We start from the raw sequence: 21591 nt of genomic DNA, 5'->3' as shown, positions 1-21591 counted from the left end.
AGAAAATTGGAACTGAAAGGTAAGTTTATGTTGGTGCAAAAAAGTTTGAAATTCATGCCTACTCATAGAGAAAGCCTATCACCAACTGCAAATGTTTCAAGCTAATTTTTGGCCCCCCAGAGGTCAATCATCACCAGGACTGACAGCCAGAGAACCTACTGGCCAACATGGTTTATGGGGACTCCAGGGCTCCAGTCTTCCAGGACTGTGGACTCCAAAGCCCAGAAAGCAGCCCCTGCCAACACCCAAGTTCATTCCTAAACAATGTAAGGTCATTATTCATTGGATGCACAGTTTTCTAAATTGAAGGCAACAGTCATGTTCAAGCTGCTTATACAAAGGAAAGAACTGGAAAACTAGTTTTTATTTTTATTCAGAATTTGCAAATGCAGAATATAACATTTAAATAAAAAAATTATTGATGACTATTTTATAAGTTACCGTACCTGGAGCAGCCCATAGCTGGGAGGAACAGCTCAGGGGCCTTAGAGCTGCAAGACAAAATAAACTGTTTACAAAAAGCAGCATCACTCAATGTCTGTGCAACAAGCTTATAAATCTAAATCTAATCTTAAAAAGAAAGAAAAAAGTAAACTTACAAAATCGGAGAGCCCATTTTGACGTACTGGGAAGACTTTTAAATGTATATGTCAAGATGGAAGTCATGCTGAAATCTAAAGAGAAAAACAAAAGTATACTCTAGGTTATTCGAACAATTTGTAGCTTATATGAGGATACTGCAAAAAGTTTGTGGAAAACAGAATTTAAAAATCAGTTTATTCTGATACCAAAATAAAACCTGAAAGCCATGCACTGTTTTCTCAGAATATGAAATTTTTGAAGACTCCTTATTTTGTAGTCTTTGATCCGATAACCCTATCCATAGCTGCTATGAAATATTATAAAATCTAATCTATTATCAACTATCCTTCTTCTCATATTGACACTATTATAACAGCCACACTGACATAGCTTCTCACCATGACCTAAGGAGAGGGCATGGTTACTGTACCCCTCGACGAGACAGGAGAAACTGAGGCATGGAGGGTGCAGTGACCTGCCCAGAGAGCCCAGGCAGCGCATGGCAGAGCAGGGAGCTGAACTCAGGCAGCCGGACTCCAGTGTTTGTGCGCCTCCCCTGGGCAGCTGAAGAAGCAGAGGCCGCTGCGCACGATCGTGGATCCACCACTGTCACTCTCCTGCCTCTGGGAGCCCTAGCATGACTACACAGGAGGCTCTGCGGAACCTTCGCACTTGAAGAGAACATCCAGGTATGGCGAAGCATCGCATCAGCATCTTACTCTCAACTGCTGCTTGGACAAAAAGTTTGTTGTACTGCGCTTGCAACTTTTTTCAAAGCCTGATATTGCTTCAAAATCATAACAAATTTAAAAACTTACATATTAAAAAGTATTTAAAATATATTCATCACCACTCCTAATTCCTTCAAATCAGTAAAAAAAAAAAAACCTGTAGACAAACGGTCACAGAATAAGAACAGACTGCTTACAAAGAAGGAAATACAAACTGCTCATAAATATATGAAAAGATGTTCAATGCCACTTTTAAGAGAAATTCCAATTAAAACCACACAGATATAATCGTCTGTCAAATTGGCCAGGGCTTGGAGGTCTGACAGGCGTGTTGGAAGTTATAGAATGCAGACACCCTTACACAGCCCTGCCAAGGCTGTGCGGTGCTGTCACCCCTATAGAGAGCAGTTCAGCAGGGATCTGTCAAAACCACAACTGTTCTTAACTTCCGATCCAGCAGACTCACTTCTGAGATTTTACTTCAGGGAAATTACTTGCACATCTGAAACCTGACCTTTGTTGTCACTAATAACAAAAGATTAGAACAACCAAAGATAGGAAATTGGTCATGTAAACCCTAATACAACAACCCAGTGCAATACATATTATGCAGTTTTAACAGATAAAGAAATGATGGGGCTGGCGCTGTGGCGTAACGTGCTAAGCCTCCACCTGCGGTGCCAGCATCCCATATGGGTGCCGGTTTGAGTCCCAACTGCTCCTCTTCTCATCCAGCTCTCTGCTACGGCCTGGGAAAGGAGTGGAAGATGGCCCAAGTCCTTGGGCCCCTGCACCTGTGTGGGAGATCCAGAAGAAGCTCTTGGCTCCTGGCTCCTGGCTTTGGATCAGCCCAGCTCTGGCGTTGCAGCCATTTGGAGAGTGAACCAGCAGATGGAAGACCTCTCTCTCCCTGTCTCTGTCTGTTACTCTCCCTATCAAATAAATAAATAAAATCATAAAAATAATAATAATAAGGAAATGAGTGGCCAGTGTTGAGGTGTAGCAGGTAAAGTCACCACCTGCATCCTATATGGGTGCTGGTTCAAGTCCCGGCTGTTCCACTTCCAATCCAGCTCCCTGCTAATGGCCTAGGAAAGGCAAAAAAGATGGCCCAAGTACTTGGGCCTCTGCCACCCACATGGGAGACCTGGAAGAAGCTTCTGGCTCCTGGTTTTGGCCTGGCCTAGGCTCTGCAGCAGTTATGGACATTTGGGGAGTGAACAAGAAAATGGAAGCTTTCACTCTCTCTCTCTCTCCCCCTCCATCTCTCTGTAACTCTTTCAAATAAATAAATAAATCTTTAAAAAAAAAAAAGATAAATGATTATGTACCAGCATGCAACCATTTCTAAGTTCTATTAGTAAGAAAGTCAGGTGCAAAATACCATAATTAGTATGCTGTCAGTCACGTTAAAAGAGGAAAAATAATATGCACATTTCCTTGTACCAGTATAAAATACTCCTTGAAGCACAAAAACATTAAAAATGATTACTGGCTGCAAGGAAGGGAGCTGAGTAAGGGGATGAGGTGGAAGATTTGTTACTGCACATCTTTAATAATTCCTTAATTTTGAAACAAGTTCTAACTTAAAAAACTCAACAGAATTTGCCAGTGAAGGCTATGGTAGTGTCCAAGTTGGCCCCCCATAGTCTCTGCCTTTCAGGTTCATATCCTTGTCCAGGTGCCTCCACACTACAGCACGGTTGGTCCGTGTGAACAAAAGCCTACATCAGAAGGGATGGAATGTCACTTCTGAGATTGGACTATAAAAGTTACTGCAGATTCCGTCTTGGTCTGCCTCACATCACTCACTCTGAGGGAAGCCAGCTGGCATGTGAAGAGCAGCCTTTCAAAGGGGCTCATGTGATAAAAACTCACGTCTCCTGCCAAGGGCCATGGGCGTGATCTTGGCTGTGGATCCTCTAGTGCAGGCAAGCTTTCAGAGGACTCCAACCCTGGCCAGCGTTCCAGGAGCAACCTCAATCCCAGGCAACATTCCAACTGCAACCTCATGAGATGCTCTAAGTCAGAACAACCCTGCTAGGAGGCTCAGATGTCAGGCCATCATAAAGTGTAGGAGGTGAAAAATATTTGTTTTAACCTGATAAATTTGGGGATAATTTGATACATGGCAATAGATAACATAAAAGTCTTAAAGTTTAACTTCTCTTGGGTCTTTGTACACCAAAAGAAAGATGCCTTATGGCTTTCAAAAAGAAAAAAAAAGCACATGTTACATACATGGATTGGAAAGAGATGAAGTCTAACTTCTAGCCGCACCAGCCTAGGTCTATTCAAAGGACTCTGGCCAGGGAAGCACAAAGAGGCTCACGAGACGGGCACCACCATTTCTAGATGCTACTATAATGTCACAAGGGGCTGCCCCACAAACTCCCTAAGTTCTTCTGGAAATAAAATTCATAAAAATTAGTCAAGAGACTTTTGATAACAAAAAGGGAGACCCTGCTCTAATAGAAAGCTTTCATAAAGCGCCAATAATTACAACTCCTTGAGCAGTTCTAGCACATAAATAAATAGCAACTGGGCAGCAGGACAGGAGTGAGCAAGCTCAGAATCACGCTCATGCGTATGAAAACTGAGTATATAATAACTGCAGCATCTCAAAGAAGTGGGAGGGGCTGAATTATTCAATAAATTTACTAGGAAAATGGCTAACCACATATACACACACACATATATATGCACACAAATTTTAAAAAATTTAATAGTTCTAGCAAAGAATATTTTTATAATCTTAGATGCAGAAGGGATTCCAACATGTGGCACAAGACTCAGAAGCCACAATAGAAAAGAGTAACTGGCTGGCGCCGTGGCTCAATAGGCTAATCCTCCGCCTGCGGCACCAGCACACCAGGTTCTATTCCCGGTTGGGGCGCCAGATTCTGTCCCGGTTGCTCCTCTTCCAGGCCAGCTCTCTGCTGTGGCCCGGGAAGGCAGTGGAGGATGGCCCAGGTCCTTGGGCCATGCACCCGCATGGGAGACCAGGAGAAGCACCTGACTCCTGCCTTTGGATTAGCACAGCGCGCCGGCAGTAGCGGCCATTTGAGGGGTGAACCAATGGAAGGAAGACCTTTCTCTCTGTCTCTCTCTCTCACTATCCACTCTGCCTGTCAAAAAAAAAAAAAGAGAGAGAGAGAAAAGAATAACTAATAGACCTGATTATATAAACATTTAAAATATACACATAGCAAAAGATACTAAAGTCAAGTTAGAAGACAAACAATAAAATGAGGGAAAATACTTATAACATGTAAAACAGAACAAGGTTAACGCCCATAATACATACAGATTTTGTGCAAAGTACAGGAAAAACAGCAACAATCTGTAATGGAATCTATGGGTTTTGCTCCACTATCTCTTTCATCCCATTACATGGCTGCCACACATGATCTACTCCAACACCAAGACTTATCTAATCAGGATAATCTCATTCTCACCACCAAAATCATTGGTACAGGTAGCCAAGGCCTAAAGCAACCACACACAAGATTGCCTTGACCACTGCTATTGATTTAGGGATTGTTCAGTCATTCTAACATTCAAGTCTTCTACCTGGAATTCTGAAACACAAATTTTTCCATCTGTGATTTGACATGACTACAGCAATCTGCAAACATAAGCAAAGCTAGCCTAGGATACAAGTGACACCAAAAGATGACAGAGCCAAGAATTTCAGGAAAATGAAATCAGTGCTCTGGTTGGCTCCCATCTGAAACCCATCCTCTTATCATGCTATGAGCCAATAAATTCCCTTTAATAAGTAGATTCGGTTTGAATTTTCTGTCACTTGCAACTGAAAGGCTCCTTCCTGATATATGACCAAAAGCAAAAAGGAGCAAATGAGCAATTCACAGAAGAAATTAAAATGGCAAATAAACAACATAAGAAGGTTCAACCCCACTAACAATGAAACTCTTCAAAAATTAAAGAAGGTAAGATTTGGGGTTATCAGATTGGCAAAAATTAAGACTATGGCTAATATACAATTTTGGTAAGAATGAATTTAACTAAATACTCATTTCCATGTACTAACTGATAGAAGTTTAATTGCTATGGACTTTTTGGAAGACAATTTTGTAGCCAGCTACCAAAATTTAAACTGCAGATTTCTGAGTTGGATAATTCCTTATTGATCTCTAACCTGTAGAAATATTCAAAATGTATGCATAGCATACATAAGTCTTTAGCCTACAGAAATACCCAAGGTAGTCATAACAGAAAAGTGTGACTGATCTAAATGCACACTAATAGAAAACAAATTACAATGCAAACATACAATGGTATGCCGTTCAGTATTTTGTAAAGAAAAACGGAACTTAATGATATACATATACATACTGATATGGACGGAGGCCCAAAATATTCATTAAATGAAAAAGCTAGCTGCAGACATTTGCATAGGAAGATCCCATTTGTGACAGAAAGAAAGAAGAAAGTCAAGGTTTCAATGCCTGTTCAAGTCCCAGTTGCTCTACTTCCTATCCAGCTCCCTGTTGTATAAATAAAAAATTACATGACCTGGAAGAAGCTCCTGGCTCCTGGCTTAGGCCTGGCCTACCCCAGGCTGTAGTGGCCATTTGAGGAGTGAACCAGCAGATGAAGCCCTCTTTGTTTTTTTTTTTTGTTTTGTTTTGTTTTTTTTTGACAGGCAGAGTGGACAGTGAGAGAGAGAGAGACAGACAGAAAGGTCTTCCTTTGCCGTTGGTTCACCCTCCAATGGCCGCCGCGGTTGGCATGATGCGGCCGGCGCACCGTGCTAATCCGATGGCAGGAGCCAGGTGCTTCTCCTGGTCTCCCATGGGGTGCAGGGCCCAAGGACTTGGGCCATCCTCCACTGCACTCCCTGGCCACAGCAGAGAGCTGGCCTGGAAGAGGGGCATCCGGGACAGGACCGGTGCCCCGACCAGGACTAGAACCTGGTGTGCCGGTGCCACAAGGCGGAGGATTAGCCTAGTGAGCCACGGCGCCGGCCAGCCCTCTCTCTTTGTAACTCTACTTTTCAAATAAATAAAGTCTTAAAAAAAAAAAAAAAGCCCATAAAGATATAAGTCTGGATATGAAAGAAATAAGAAGGTGCTTTTATTTAATATTCTTGTCTTTTTTTTTTTTTTAGTTTTTTGAAAGGCAATTAGAGAGAGAGAGAGAGAGGCCTTCCATCCATTGCTTCACTTCCCCAAATGGTCCCAATGAAGCCAGGAGCTTCTTCTAGGTCTTCCACATGGGTGCAGGGGCCCAAGCAGTTGGGCCTTCTTCCACTGCTTTTCCAGGCGCATTACCAGGGAGCTGTATAAGTAGAGCAGCTGGACTCAAACCGGCACTGTAGGTGGTGGCTTAACCTGCTAAGCCACAATACTGGCACCTCTTTAATTTTTTAACTCAGCATTTTGCCTTTGTGTACAGTATAATTCTAGTTTTATTTAACATTTCTACATATACTACTATCTTCTGTAAGTATAAAATATACAAATGCATGAAAACTATACAGAGGAACACACAGGAAAATGCTATTAATAGTGTCTGAGTGGTGGAATTACAGATGTATTGCTTTTCTTCAGACTTTCCTGTAGTTTCCGGGGGGGGGGGGGGGGAAACTACATGACACAGATTCCTTCAATAATCAATACAAGGGGCTGTCACTGTGGCGCAGCATTTAGGTCTGGCCTGCAAGTGCTGGCATCCCATATGGGTGCTGGTTCTGAGTCCTGGCTGCTCCACTTCCGATCCAGCTCTCTGCTATGGCCTGGGAAAGCAGTAGAAGATGGCCCAAGTCCTTGGGCCCCTGCACCCGTGTGGGAGACCGGGAAGAAGCTCCTGGCTTCGGATCAGCTCAGCTCTGGCCGTTGGGGCCATTTGGGGAGTGAACCAGTGGATGGAAGACCTCTCTCTCTCTGGCTCGATCACTCTCTGTAACGCTGTCTTTCGAATAAATAAAATAAATCTTAAAAAAGAAAAGAATTAAAACAAAAGTAGAGATTTCAAAAGTCAGAGGAACAACACAAACTATCCTATGGGAGGACTGACCACTACCATCATTGCGAAGCTGCAGAAAACAGAAATTTTGCTCCAGAATATTCAAAGCATGGAGACCCCAGGGAAGGTCTGAGTTGGGGGTGTGTGTGTGTGTGTAACTATGAAAGATATAGGAAGCTGCAGGCACCTGAAAGGAGCACAGGAAGGGGGGGATAAGCGAGCAGCAGAAGCCAAGGCTCATTATTGCAACATCATCAAGACACAATGTAATAGCTGCCAGCAACCCTCTCAAACCAGGCCAAGTCAAATCCTGGCTCCATCAGAACCGTGTGGCTTCACCTTCGTCTTGGAGCCTTCAGGTATGGATGGAGATAATCTTATTAACCACCAGGAAGGGTTGTTATGAGTGAATACACAGAAAGGTACAAATTGGCCTGACATGCTGCTACCCAGGTATTTGCTTTATCTTAGCGGTGGTTATTCAAATACACTTAGTACCCCTCAAAGACTAGGACACATTCTAACACTTCAGCCCTGAGGGAGTTTACAATTTTGCTGAGAGTTCAGGGGATAAAATGGTGAAGCCAAGAGGGTGATCTATATCACAGGCTGGCAAACTACAACCCATGGGTCTCTAGCTAGCAAGTTTTACACACCTCCAGAGTTATCAACAAACAGTACCGTATCCTTGCAAAGTGCCAACTACAATCTGGCCCTTTGCATAAAAAACGGCCACTCTTGATCTATGTAATCAAGGCTGCAGGCAATTGGATACAGAAGACAGCATTATGTGGGCAGGAGGCAGGCTACAGAACCCCAAAATCTCATGATGTCATCAAGAAACCTTCTTGGGGCCGGCACTGTGGTGCAGCAGTTTGAAGCCCTGGCCTGAAACAACGGCAACCCATATGGGTGCCGGTTCTAGTCCCAGCTGCTCCTCTTCTGATCCAGCTCTCTGCTATGGCCTAGGATAGTAGTAGAAGATGGCCCAAGTCCTTGGGCCCCTGCACCCACATGGGAGACCCGGAAGAAGCTCCCAGTTCCTGGCTTCGGATTGGCTCAGCTCCAGCTGAGCCATCTGGGGAATGAACCAGCAGATGGAAGACCTCTCTGTCTCTACCTCTCTCTGTAACTGTCTTTTAAATAAATAAAATAAGTCTTTTTTTTTTTTTTTTTTTTGGACAGGCAGAGTTAGACAGTGAGAGAGAGAGACAGAGAGAAAGGTCTTCCTCCCGTTGGTTCACACCCCCCCCAAATGGCCGCCACGGCCAGCACTGCCCCGATCTGAAGCCAGGAGCCATCCTCCACTGCACTCCCTGGCCACAGCAGAGAGCTGGACTGGAAGAGGAGCAACCGGGACAGAATCCGGTGCCCAACCAGGACTAGAACCTGAGGTGCCGGTGCCGCAGGTGGAGGATTAGCCAAGTGAGCCGCGGTGCCAGCCAAATAAAATAAATCTTAAAAAGAAAAAAGAACCCTTCTTACAATTTACTCAGAAGTAGTCATCCAATTTCTGTTTAAAAGGCTAGGCTCACAGAGCTGGAGAACTCACTTTAAAAAAAGACAGATTTATTTTATTTGAATAGCAGCATTACAGAGAGTGGGCGGGGCCGGGGGTTGGGGGGAATGAATCTATCTTCCTTCTCCTCGCTCACTCCCTAAACGGCCACTACACCCAGGCTGGGCCAGGCCCGAGCCAGGAGCCCCATCAGGGTCTCCCCATGGGTGCAGGGGCCCAAGCACTTGGGCTGCCTTCTGCTGCCTTCCCAGCCCCATTAGCAGGGAGCTGGAGAGCCAGGACTCAAACTCGCGCCCAATGGGAGGCCAGCATCCCAGGCGGCACTTGCTATGCACAACGCCGGCCGAGGGCTCACGATCTGACTTCATCTTAAGCTCCCTGCCCTTTCCCACCGCAGAAGCGTCCTTACAGCGCGGTTCAGATTCATATCTGAATCCCGGCTCTGCCAAGAACCAAAAAATTTACATCCTCTCTCGGAGCCTCCCAAACTTCGTTTAGAAAAATGCAAAGTCTAACAATGATTTTGGGATCGTGAGGACTAAACAAAATGGTGTCAAGGTGCCCAGGGCACAGGAGGCCACTAGCTAGTGTCACCTGCCTTTGAGGCCCATCCCCTTTAGAACACGATTCCAGGCCACCTTTCCAGCAACAAAACTGCCCCGCAACGCGGAGCTCTCGGGAAGAAGTCTGGGGCCCCGGTCTCACTTCTACCACCTGTGGCCATAAAGTCACTCTGATCCGCTGGCCATAAAGTCACTCTGATCCTTCACCGACAAAGTGAGGGAGTGAATGACCAGCGGATCGCCAGGCCCCTCCTGGGTTAGAAAACCCCCGGAGCACCGGATCACCTCGCAGGACCGAGGGCTGAGTCAGTTCCTCCCACCCCCATCCCAGCCTTTCCCCGAAATCGGGTGAAGCTGGCGAGCAAGGCACGCACCCCAACACGGCCCGGGCTCGAGGCCCCCACACACGCACACCGCTCGTCGACTTGCGGTGGTAAATGGAGACGCGGGTGACAGGCTCAGAGCCGACCCAGACCCCTGCCTGGTCTGCGGCTGGCGCCCTCCTCCTCCTCCTCCTCCGAGCTCCCTGCAGCTCGCTCGGCCGCGACTCTCCCGGCGCGGGCTGGGAGTTCGCCTGCGGGAAACGCTGTAAGCCAAGCCGAGAACAAGCCGCCGCTCACCTCCGTCGGGGTCGACGCGGATTCTCGCTCCGGGCAAGGTTCGGATCCAAGTACCAAGACTCTGAGGGACCCCGGGGCGGGTCCTGCCTAGAAAGGCCCCCTCATCCCCGCCCGCGGGCCCGGCAGGCCTGGCAGGCTGCCCGCTGACCGCCTGACTGGAAAAACTCGACCGTCCGCCCCCTCCTCCCTGGGCCTCTGTTCTCCGGCGGAGAAAGCGTCCTTCCGGCCCCGTTACCCGGGAGCGAAGCGTAGGGTTACGGGGCCGACGGCAGCCCGACCTCTGATTTTTTAGTCAGGCAGTGCTTCGGCCGCCTTGGCGTCCCGGCCCCGGGAAGAAAAGTCCTCTGCCGCTCCGCCCAGGCGAGAAGCGCTTTCCACTTTTCGTCCTCTTAGCTCAAGATGGTGGCCTCCCGGGCAATTGGCAGCCTGAGCCGCTTCCCTGGCCTCAGGATCCTCCGCTCCCGAGGTGAGCCCTCGTTGGGGGTGCCCCCGAACGCAGGGTGGAATTCTGGGGTCGGGGGCGGCCCCGTGCCACGGCTACCCGGTGTCCCTTCGGGCCCGCCGTCGCCGGGGGCCCAGCCTTCGTCGGGGGGATACTGCCCTGGGACCCCGTTTTCTGTGTCCTTGCGGAGGGACTGTCTCTCCTGCCTCCCGTCTCGGTCCTGCGGGCTTGTCAGGCTCGGCAGCCCCTAGGTTTCTGAGTGCTCTTCACCCGGCCTGGCGCCTTTTCCGCAGGGCTCGCGGGCTGCACTTGCGGACTCACGCCCCCCTAGCTTGCGTTGGTGTTGGTCTTAGACCTGGTGCTCCTGGTCTTAGACTGGGAGCTCCTGGAGCACCCGGCCCCAGGCTGTGGCGTCTTTGTGCCCCCACGGGCAACTTGCCTCCTGCTTGGATGTCTTTAATACCAGCCTTGGAGATCGCGGCCGCTCCCCTAATCTTTACATCACAGCCATTTTTTTTTTTAATGTATTTCTACGTTTCAGTAGGGAGCATAGCTCTTGCAATTCTAGTAATTACGGTGTTGATAGAAAGTATGTTGAATTTGAGGCTCTGAACTTACTGGAAGGGACATTTTTAAGATATGGAAATAGCTAGAGTAGTTATTAAGGAATAAAATCTCAAGTCATGTGAAGAACTGGTTCTTGTCTTGTTTGTGACTGTTCCCGGCTAGCCTATATTAACAATGTTGTCTTTTTCTCCTCGGGCTGGTATTAAAAGGATTAAAGTGGGTGGTTGTCTAAAACCTAGCCTTTTCCTTCCACCCCAAGTCTGTAATGTCAGACGTAACTTTTTATTGCGTGTTGTATGTTATGTCAGTTACTCAATTAGACATTTTTACTTTTAGCTTAATTTGTAATATGAATTCCCTTTCCTTACTCCTGAACCCGGGGGAGCATGCTTTTATTATTACTGTTTTCTTAAAGACAGGTAGCTGGAGTCTTCCTTTGCTGAAAGGGATTCATCGAATGAGTGGGCCTTGTTCTACTCGTGTTTTTAGTCTCCGCAGGACTGTTACGTGTTATTCCAATCGTAGCATAAACCTATTGCAGAAAACTGAAATGCACTGAAGATCAGGGAAGGGTTAAGAACATGGGATCTTCCAGCGTCTCGGCTGCTCACGTGCCTGCCTTAGCCTTAGATTGTGTTTCCTTGCAGGTTTCCTACCCCGTTTTCCACATTCATGCTTCATGCTTTTGGAGGTGGGGTTGTGTCGTTGACTGTGCCCCTGCATTGGCTGTAAGGTGTTTCTATGGACTGGCAGCTAGTGAAATGCTGAAATGATAGGTCACGTGGGGTCTAGTCACTAAGAAGCCGTGTGACTTCGGACATGCACCCTGATGTAGACGGGATCTGTTCTCCTTTGCAGAATGAATAATTGAGACTAAATGTCTCTGGCATGAGAAGTAGCATGACATAGCAATCAGTGGCATTCGACTGGGAGTCTGACTTCTGGTTTTGAATCTAGTTCTACCTTACACCCTCTGGTGACCTTGGGCAGTTCGTCTGTCTGTGTTGTCATCTTAAAATGGAGAATAGTACCACCTCCTGACCTCTACCTGAGTGATTCTAATTCTAAAGCAATTTTCCATAGAATAAGTGCTCAGTAAATATAAGCTATTATTAACTCCCGCCTCGGAGAACCATGATTATGTATATATGAGAGATTTTTGGAGCACATTTTTCCATTTTGAACGTGTAATAAAAAGCTATCAGCTTAATTTTTCTGTTTTATGTATAAACACATATGCGTGCACATAAATTGTGTTTGCCCCAGTTAAATGTAGCTTGTTATTGTTAAGGCCTCTCTTACTAGCAATTAAAAATGTCTTGAAAATGAATTTAAAATTACCTGCACACCTGGATTCACATTTCGACACAACAGATTCATACTTTACCCTGTAAGTCTGTGTCAAGACATTGCCCAACATTTAATAGATTTATGACATTTATTGGTAGGTGATTAGATTCTCTGGAAATTGACTTGTGATTCTTGAAATTTTAAAGCGTTCCCACTGTATAAGTATACGGTTCTAAATAAGACTATTTTGACTATCAAATGAAAATTTCATCTTGACCATCTGATTTCCATCTGATTCCCATCCCTATCCTAAAACCAAATTCCTCATTATGTTAAGTAGTAAAATAGTTTCACAGGAAATGAGTTAGAGACAAATACCTTAGATACTTTAATAGATGGTATCTCATTTTTAAATTTGGCTTTCACTAACTTAATCCCGTCCCTTCTTGGAGTATTGAATTTTGAGAAAAGCTGTTGATTGTGAATGACCAAAGTGACATTTTCAAATTTGAAATTGGTGTCAGCATAACCCAGCTCTGCACTGCCTGTAGTCTTATGAGATCTTAGAGGATTTTTTTTTTTTTTTTTTTTTAGTTACATCACAGCAATGATTAAAAAGTAGGCCAAAGGTTTCTTTCTCCTTGGCTGGCCCAGTAGATGTAGGCCAAAGTTCACACAGCTGCTGTGGAGTCAACTTTGCTGTTTGGTTGTAGGTTAAGTCTAGATGGCCAAAGACAAGCTTCCGTGTAATCTAATTGTGGTTTGGAGTTCTTTTCTGAACATGTTTGTGTATTTACTGAGTCTCTCCTCTCTCCACCCTTCTCCCTCTTGTCTCGATTGGTTTAGAAGAAGTTATCTGTGGGGGTGTGTGCAGCAAGGGTAAGTTAGGGGGAAAGAGTTAAAATGGCTTAAACTGTAGGCTGATGAGCACCAACCTGTTGTCTCAAATATTTGATCCTTACCTTGCAGCTCATGAGCATTCTGGTTTCTCTTCATGCTTAGGCATTTATCTGTGCTTCCTTTTTAAAAGAGTCACGGAGAGAGGGGGAGATACACAGAGAAAGCTTCTATCTGCTAGTTCACTCCCCAGATGTCTGCAGTAGTCAGGGGTGGGCCAGGCCAGGCTGAAGCCAGGTCAAAGCCAGGAGCCGAGAACGTCATACCCGTCTACTGTGTGGGTGGCAGGGACCCCAAATATTTGGGCCATCTTCCACTGCTTTTCCCAAACCATTAGCAGGGAGATGGTTCAGAAGTGGAGCAGCTGGGACTCCGAGCCAGCGCCCATATGGGATGCCGGTGTTGCCGGCAGTGGCTTTATCCGCTGCACCACAATGCTGGCCTCTCTAGCATGCTTGCTTTACATATTTATTTTTCTTGGTTTTTACCTGTCCACCTCAACCCTTCCAGCCTGCATTCCCCGTTGGTCAGTTCCTGCTCTGATACACTTTACCTTGTTCCAGTGAGAGTTACCTATCCTCTGCCTAGCTTCCCACTAGAATTTCAACTTACAGGCAAATCCTTTTTTATGCCAAGTCTGTTTCCACTGCTTCATTTCCACCTTCAGTTTGCCTCATCTCCATTGAGTAGGAGCTGTTTCTTCCTACAAATTATATCCTCTGCTGCTCAGGAATGTAAGCTCCACGAAGACACATTTTTGTCGTGTGTGTGTGTGCCTTCCAAGTGCACTCAAAGACTTGGGTCTCAGTCACCCATGTGGCAGACCTGGATTGAATTCTGGGCTCCTAGCCTCGGCCTGGCTGTTGCAGGCTTTTAGGGAGTGAGCAAGCAAAAGGAAAATCTTTCTCTGTCCCCATTTCTCTGCCTTTCAGATAAAAATGAAAATAAAGATTTTAAAAGAAAAAGTTTTTAATGTTACTAGTTGAAAATTAGCCTACTTGGGAAAAAGCTAGTACTATTAGGAGATGCATGAAGGAAGAACTGTATAGTATTAAAGTATGAGTTCTTTATTATATTTGATGTTATTTTAAGATATATATATATATATATATATATATATATGCCTTCTCCTGGATACAAGTATTTCATTTGTACAGCTGCCAAGCAATTAAAGGATGGTTTGGTTTTATTTTTAGAATCATAGGTAGAAAATTTTCCCTAAGACAATTGGGCAATGGGGCTGGCACCTGCAGTGCAAGTATCTCATATGGGTGCTGGTTTAGTCCCTGCTGCTCTACTTCCGATCCCGCTCTCTACTATGGCCTGAGAAAGCAGTAGAAGATGGCCCAAGTCCTTGGGCCCCTGCACCTGCATGGGAGACCTGGAGGAAGCTCCTGGCTTCGGATCAGCCAACTGGGGAGTAAACTAGCAGATGGAATACCTCTCTCTCTCTCTTTCTCTCTTTCTCTCTTTCTCCTTCTCTCTGTGTGTAACTCTGACTTTCAAATAAATAATTTTTTTTAAAAAAGGAAATTTATTATCTCAGGAGATCAGAAGTTTAACCCAGGGATATCACTGGGCTGAAATTAAAGGTGTTGGTAGGGCTGTGTTCATTCTGGATACTCTAGGGGAAGATCCATTACCTTACATTTTTGTCTAGCTTCTAGAAGCTGCCTGCATTTCTTGACTTTGTCCTTCTCCAGAGCCGGTAACATGCCCATGTCTTTCTCACACTGCCGTGCCTATAGCTTTTTGTCTCCCCTTTGTGATACACTGAGTCCACCTGGATAATCCACAGTAATCTCCCTATATTAAGACCGGTTGATTAGCAGCCTGAATCCCTCTTTGCTATGTAACCTAAAATATTCACAGCTTCCAGGGACATGGACAACTTCTGCCTTCCTCCTTTAGTATCTGAATAAGCATATGGCCTTGATAATTGAAATGAAATAGATAGGGTAGTAGTCACAAATAAAGGCCTAGAATACATTGATCTGTTTTTGGATTTTTGTTGAGCTGTAAATCCCAGCTTTGTTATATGCACCAAGTGTCACAGAAATTATGTTCTGTAAAATGATTAATTTTGAAATACCCTTTTCTTACAGGTTACATTTGCCGTAACTTCACAGCGTCTTCCGCTTTGCTGAGTAAGTGTAATTGCTTGTTGACATACTTATGTTGCTTTTTAGATTTATTTTGGAATAAACATGTTTGTGAATTAAATTTTCTTCTCTTTTTAGCCAGAACCCATGTTAACTATGGAGTCAAAGGGGACGTGGCCGTTATTAGAATTAATTCGCCCAATTCAAAGGTACCTTATTTAACTTGCTGCAATTTCTACTAACTACATTTGTAAATCCAGTCCTGAATGAGAAAGAAAGAAACCCTCCAGTGTGGTAGTGATTTTATCACGTGGATCCATAATTTTGATAGTCAAATTAGTTAGCAATTGTCCTGGTTGCCCAAGGAGAGCCCTTTTCTGAAGCAGAATTCCTAGTGCAAGAATTCCTTCTTGTTAACCTTGGTGTCAGATTAACATCAAGAGTTAGTAAAACTAGCTTTCTGCCTCAGAATGAGGAGGAGCACCCGATACCAACTATCTCTGAGAGTCAGAATTCACCTCCCCATCTTATCTACAAAGTTATCCAGCCCCTCCTCATTGCCTGCCTGGCGGATGTCATTCATGATCATTGCCTGGTTAAATGTTGACAGTGGCCCTCAGGCTTGCTGAGTGATCCAGATGACTCAGTACAATTCCCACACTGGAAATCAAAGAAGACCCTCAATGGTATGCCTAGATAGAAGCAATTGATGACTCACACAGATGAAGGAAAGCATAAACATTCCCTGGCACTGGAGTAAATCTTAGTGCCCGTTAGCCAATGAGTGAAGCTTCAGATATTTCTAAAGAATTTTCTTAAGATGAGCATTTTTCTGGGGCCAGCGCTGTGGCATAGCAGGTAAAGCCACTGCCTGCAGTGCTGGCATCCCATAGGGGCACCAGTTTGAGTCCCAGCTGCTCTACTTCTGATTCAGCTCCCTGCTAATGGCATGGGAAAAGCAACAGAAGGTGACCCAAGTCCTTGGGCCCATGTACCCACGTGGGTGACCCAGAAGAAGCTCCAGGCTCCTGGTTTTGGATCAGCCCAGCTTTGGCTGTTGTGGCTGTTTGGGGAGTAAACCAGCAAATGGAAGATATTCCCTATCCCTCTCTCTAACTCTGCCTTTCAAATAAATAAATAAATCTTTTTTTTTTTTTTAAAGATAAGCATTTTTCCTAGACACAACAATATTACACACCTATGGTAGGAAATTTTAAAATGTAATAAATTATAAAGAATAAATATGGCCGGCACCGTGACTCACTAAGCTAATCCTCCGCCTGCGGCACCGGCACACCAGGTTCTAGTCCTGGTCGGGCCGCCGGATTCTGTCCTGGTTGCTCTTCTTCCAATCCAGCTCTCTGCTGTGGCCCGGGAGTGCAGTGGAGGATGGCCCAGGTCCTTGGGCCCTGCACCCGCATGGGAGACCAGGAGAAGCACCTGGCTCTTGGCTTTGGATCAGCGCGGTGTGCCACCCACAGCGCGGTGGCCATTGGAGGGTGAACCAATGGCAAAGGAAGACCTATCTCTCACTATCCACTCTGCCTGTTAAAAAAAAAAAAAAGAATAAATAATAATTTGTCATCCAAATCCACTCTAGTTTCTTTTTTCATTTCTTTCTTTCTTTCTTTCTTTTTTTTTTTTTTTTACTTATTTGACAGGTAGAGTTAGTGAGAGAGACAGAGAGAAAGGTCTTCCTTCCGTTGGTTCACCCCCCAAATGTCTGCTGTGGCCAGCACGCTGAACCGATATGAAGCCAGGAGCCAGGTGCTTCCTCCTGGTCTCCCATGGGGGTGCAGGGCCCAAGCACCTGGGCCATCCTCCAATGCTTTCCCGGGCCACAGCAGAGAGCTGGACTGGAAGAGGAGCAACCAGGACAGAACCGGCGCCCATATGGGATTCCGCAGGCAGAGGATTAGCCAAGTGAGCCATGGCACTGGCCCAAAATCCAATCGTTTCAACAGGTAGTACTTACAAAGCTAAAGTCATGCTGTAAATCTGATTTTTTTTAACGTTATCCAAACATTGTCCATGCCAAAAAGTGTTTGTAGACCTGTTTATAGTTTGCATACCATTAAAACCCTTAGAAATGTAACCTCAGCTGGCGCCATGGCTCAATAGGCTAATCCTCCGCCTGCGGTGCTGGCACACCAGGTTTTAGTCCCATTCGGGGCACCGGATTCTGTCCCGGTTGCTCCTCTTCCAGTCCAGCTCTCTGCTGTGGCCAGGGAGTGCAGTGGAGGATGGCCCAAGTGCTTGGGCCCTGCACCCGCATGGGAGACCAGGAGAAGCACCTGGCTCCTGGCTTCGGATCAGCATGGTGCGTCAGCCGCAGTGGCTATTGGGGAGTGAACCAACGGAAAAGGAAGACAGACTTTCTCTCTCTCTTTCTCTCACTGTGCACTCTACCTATCAAAAAAAAAAAAAAGAAATGTAACTTCAAGTTTCTACTTTGAGTAGACCTACTTTTTTTTTGGACAGGCAGAGTTAGTGAGAGAGACAGTGAGAAAGGTCTTCCTTCCATTACTTCACCCCACAAATGGCCACTATGGCCGGCATGCTGTGCTGATCCGAAGCCAGGAGCCAGGTACTTCCTCCTAGAGTAGAACTACTTTTAAAGGAAGAGATGGTTAGAGTTGGCCAAAGCTGCCTGAACAGAAAGCTAGTGAATTTGGGGTTTTAGTTTTTGGCTTCTTTTTCTTGCTTCTAACAGTATATTCATTTCCCATAATCAAAATAGTATTTGTTCGTCATGCATACATCTTTTACTTCAAATTTAAATGCCTAGGTTTATCTATTTCTCTTTGCAGGTAAATACACTGAACAAAGAATTACAGTCAGAATTCATAGAAGTAATGAATGAAATCTGGGCTAGTGATCAAATCAGAAGTGCCGTCCTTATCTCATCAAAGCCTGGCTGCTTTGTGGCAGGTGCTGATATCAAGTAAGTTTTAGTCAACTTGAAGTCACTTTTTATCTTAATAGTATATGTCGTAGTCCTAATAATTACTCCTTTTAAAAGTTGAGACCCTGATGGCCAGGTCCCATATTGGAGTAGCTGAATTCAGATCCTGGCTTCAGTTCCAGCTCCCTGCTAAGGCAGACACTGGGAGGCGGCAGGTGAAGCTCAGGTAGTCGGGTCCTTGTGCCACTCATAGGAAACTTCAGTTGAGTGCCCAGTTTCTCCGTGGTCTGGCTCCAGCTGTTGTGGACATTTGGAGAGTGAAGCAGTACATGGGAGCTTCTTGTGCACACTCTCTCTGTTAAAAAATTAAATAAAAGGAGATAGAAGTATATTCTCTCAAAGGTTATTTTAATGAGTATAATAAAATTGGTAAAATAGAAGGCTTGTTGCTTAAACCATGTCAGTTTAAATATAGCCATTTCTTAAGCTGAACGAAGTTTTTGAGTAGAATAAAAAAAATACTATAAAATCAAACTAATGGTGAGATGCAATTTTATACCCTTCAGACCAGCAAACGTTTGAAATTTGGAAAATTTGTGTTAGCAGGGACTTGAGGAAGTGAGAAAGTTAATATATTACTAGTAGGCATGCCAGTTGGTAGGGCCACTTTGGAGAGCAATTTGGTAACATTGACAGTATACATATCATATGATCCAGTGATAACTTCCTTTTCTGGGTACATACATTAAAGAATTCTCACTCTGTTTTCATGAGGATCAGTGTGCACAGATATTCAGTCCTGTGTAATAATGAAGACTTGGAAACAAACTAAATATTGATCAACAGGGAAATGAATAAGTAAAATGCGATATGTTCACATGATAAAATACTGCAAAACAGTTCAAAAGGATTAGCAAGATCCACAAGATAACGTCAGAATCAGAAACGTAATGCTGAGGTGTGCTTTGTGGAGCAGCAGATTCAGCAGCCTCTTGGAACACCCACGTCCCACATCAGAGTGTTCCAGCCCCCTGCTTTCAAATGAACACCTTTAAAGAGGGGCTGGCGCTGTGGCGCAGCAGGTTAAAGCCCTGGCCTGAAGCGCCGGCATCCCTTATGGGTGCCGGTTCTAGTCCTGGCTGCTCCTCTTCTGATCCATGGCCTGGGAAAGCAGTAGAAGATGCCCAAGTCCTTAGGCCCCTGGACCCATGTGGGAGACCCGGAAGAAGCTTCTGGCTCCTGGCTTTGAATCGGCGCAGCTCTGACCATTGCAGCCATCTGGAGAGTGAACCAGCGGATAGAAGACCTCTCTCTGTCTCTACTTCTCTCCATATCTGTCTTTCAAATAAATAAAATAAATCTTTAAAAAAATACTTTTAAAGAAACCATAATGCGAAGTTTAAAAAATACCAAATTGCAAATTATTTCATATAGTATATAGTTTATAGAAATGGTTTATTTTTTATAAATTAGTATGTTTTAAAATTTGATTTATTTGAGATGCTGAGAGAGAAAGAAAGCTCCCAAGCACTGATTCATCCTCAAATGCCTGCAGCAGGGACCAAAGCCAGGAAGTAGGATTTGAATCCAGGCCTTCCTTGTGGGTAGCAGGAGCCCAAGTAATTGATCCAAAGCTATTGCCTCCTAGGTGCCCATGAGCAGGAAATTGAAGTCTGGTACTGAGAATCATCACTTTCCAGTGGGGCATACAGGCATCTTATCCACTAGGCTAACCACCTACTCCTAAATAGTTTTATTTATTTATTTATTTTTGACAAGCGGAGTTAGACAGTGAGGGAGAGAGAGAAAGGTCTTCCTTTTTCTGTTGGTTCACCCCCAAAATGGACGCTACGGCCGGCATGCTGCGCCAATCCAAAGCCAGGAGCCAGGTGCTTCTTCCTGGTCTCCCATGCAGGTGCAGGGCCCAAGCACTTGGGCCATCCTCCACTGCCCTCCCGGGCACAGCAGAGAGCTGGACTGGAAAAGGAGCAACCGGGACAGAACCGGCACCCCAACCGTGACTAGAACCCGGGGTGCTGTCGCCGCAGGCTGAGGATTAGCCTAGTGAGCCATGGTGCCGGCCCTAAATGGTTTTAAACCAGACTTGTGCATAAAATAATTCTTTATATTGTTAATGGATGCAGCATGTAGAGTTGATATGGAAGGATACACTATAAATATGTGAAAATGGTTGCTTCAATGAAGATGAGGTGGGCAGTAGGACTTGAAGTTGCCAAAGAAAGCTACAGAGGTTGCTAGTACTTCACTTTTCTAAGGAAAAACTGTATTGGGGCCAGGGTTGTGGCTTAACAGGTTAAGCTGCCCTCTGTAACGCCAGCATCTTATATGGGTACCGGGTTGAGTCCCAGCTGTTCTGCTTCCAGTCCAGCTCCCTGCTAATGCATCTGGGAAAGCAGCAGAAGATGGCCCAAGTCCTTGGGCCCCTGCATCCATGTGGGAGACCCAGAAGAGGCTCCTGGCTCCTGGCTTTGGCCTGGCCCATCCCTGGCCATTGCAGCCATTTGAGAAGTAAACCAGAGAATGGAAGATCTCTATCTCTCCCTGTCTCTAACTCTGACTTTCAAAGAAGTCTTATATATATATATATATATATATATATATGTGTGTGTGTGTGTGTGTGTGTGTGTGTATATTATATGTATATATTTATGTATTTGAAATACAGTTACAGAGAGGCAAAGAGAGAGAGTGATCTTCCATCTGTTGGTTTACTCCCCAGATGGCTACAACTGCTGGGGCTGGACCAGACCAAAACCAAGAACTCTATCCAGACTGGTGCTGTGGCTTAACAGGCTAATCCTCCACCTTGCGGCGCCGGCACACCGGGTTCTAGTCCCAGTTGGGGCACCGGATTACTATCCCGGTTGCCCCTCTTCCAGGCCAGCTCTCTGCTATGGCCCGGGAAGGCAGTGGAGGATGGCCCAAGTGCTTGGGCCCTGCACCCGCATGGGAGACCAGGAGAAGCACCTGGCTCCTGGCTTCGGATCAGCGAGATGCGCTGGCCGCAGCGGCCTTTGGAAAGTGAACCAACGGCAAAAAGGAAGACCTTTCTCTCTGTCTCTCTCTCTCTCACTATCCACTCTGCCTGTCAAAAAAAAAAACTCTATCCAGGTCTTCCACATGGGTGAGAGGCTCAAGTCCTTATCCATCTTCCACTGCCTTCCCAGGCACACCAGCAGGGAGCTGGATCAGAACTGGAACAGCCAGGATGCAACTGGTGTTGTGATTATGTGATGCCATCATAAGCGGCAGCTAACCCCTTGCACCACAATGCTGGCCCCTTTTTCCCTTTTTTTAATGATAGAATGTGTGCTTACATAATTTGCTTATAATTTTAAAGTCATATTTCTGAAGAAAGTGA

The 21591-nt window shown here is 45.4% G+C and overlaps 2 protein-coding genes across 2 annotated transcripts in view; one reads left to right on the top strand and one right to left on the bottom strand.

Annotated features, from left to right (window-relative positions):
• The window catches only part of HADHB (hydroxyacyl-CoA dehydrogenase trifunctional multienzyme complex subunit beta), a 36676-nt gene extending 26562 nt beyond the window's left edge, over positions 1-10114 (bottom strand). The window contains exons 1-3 of the mRNA XM_062209111.1: positions 10007-10114; positions 600-674; positions 447-491 (exon numbers count right to left, since the gene is read on the bottom strand). Of these exons, the coding sequence (XP_062065095.1) occupies positions 447-491; positions 600-666 (112 nt within the window). The 5' untranslated portion in view covers positions 667-674; positions 10007-10114. The remainder of the gene's footprint in view (positions 1-446; positions 492-599; positions 675-10006) is intronic.
• Positions 10115-10360: 246 nt separating this feature from the next.
• Positions 10361-21591, top strand: part of HADHA (hydroxyacyl-CoA dehydrogenase trifunctional multienzyme complex subunit alpha) — a 51759-nt gene continuing 40528 nt past the window's right edge. The window contains exons 1-4 of the mRNA XM_062209110.1: positions 10361-10472; positions 15308-15349; positions 15443-15513; positions 18115-18248. Coding sequence (XP_062065094.1) covers positions 10406-10472; positions 15308-15349; positions 15443-15513; positions 18115-18248 — 314 coding nt within the window. The 5' untranslated portion in view covers positions 10361-10405. The remainder of the gene's footprint in view (positions 10473-15307; positions 15350-15442; positions 15514-18114; positions 18249-21591) is intronic.

This window comes from Lepus europaeus, chromosome 13 (assembly GCF_033115175.1).
Source record: "Lepus europaeus isolate LE1 chromosome 13, mLepTim1.pri, whole genome shotgun sequence".
Lineage (NCBI taxonomy): Eukaryota > Metazoa > Chordata > Mammalia > Lagomorpha > Leporidae > Lepus > Lepus europaeus.
Note: the sequence above shows the minus strand (reverse complement) of the source record. Positions and strands in the feature narration are given on the sequence as shown.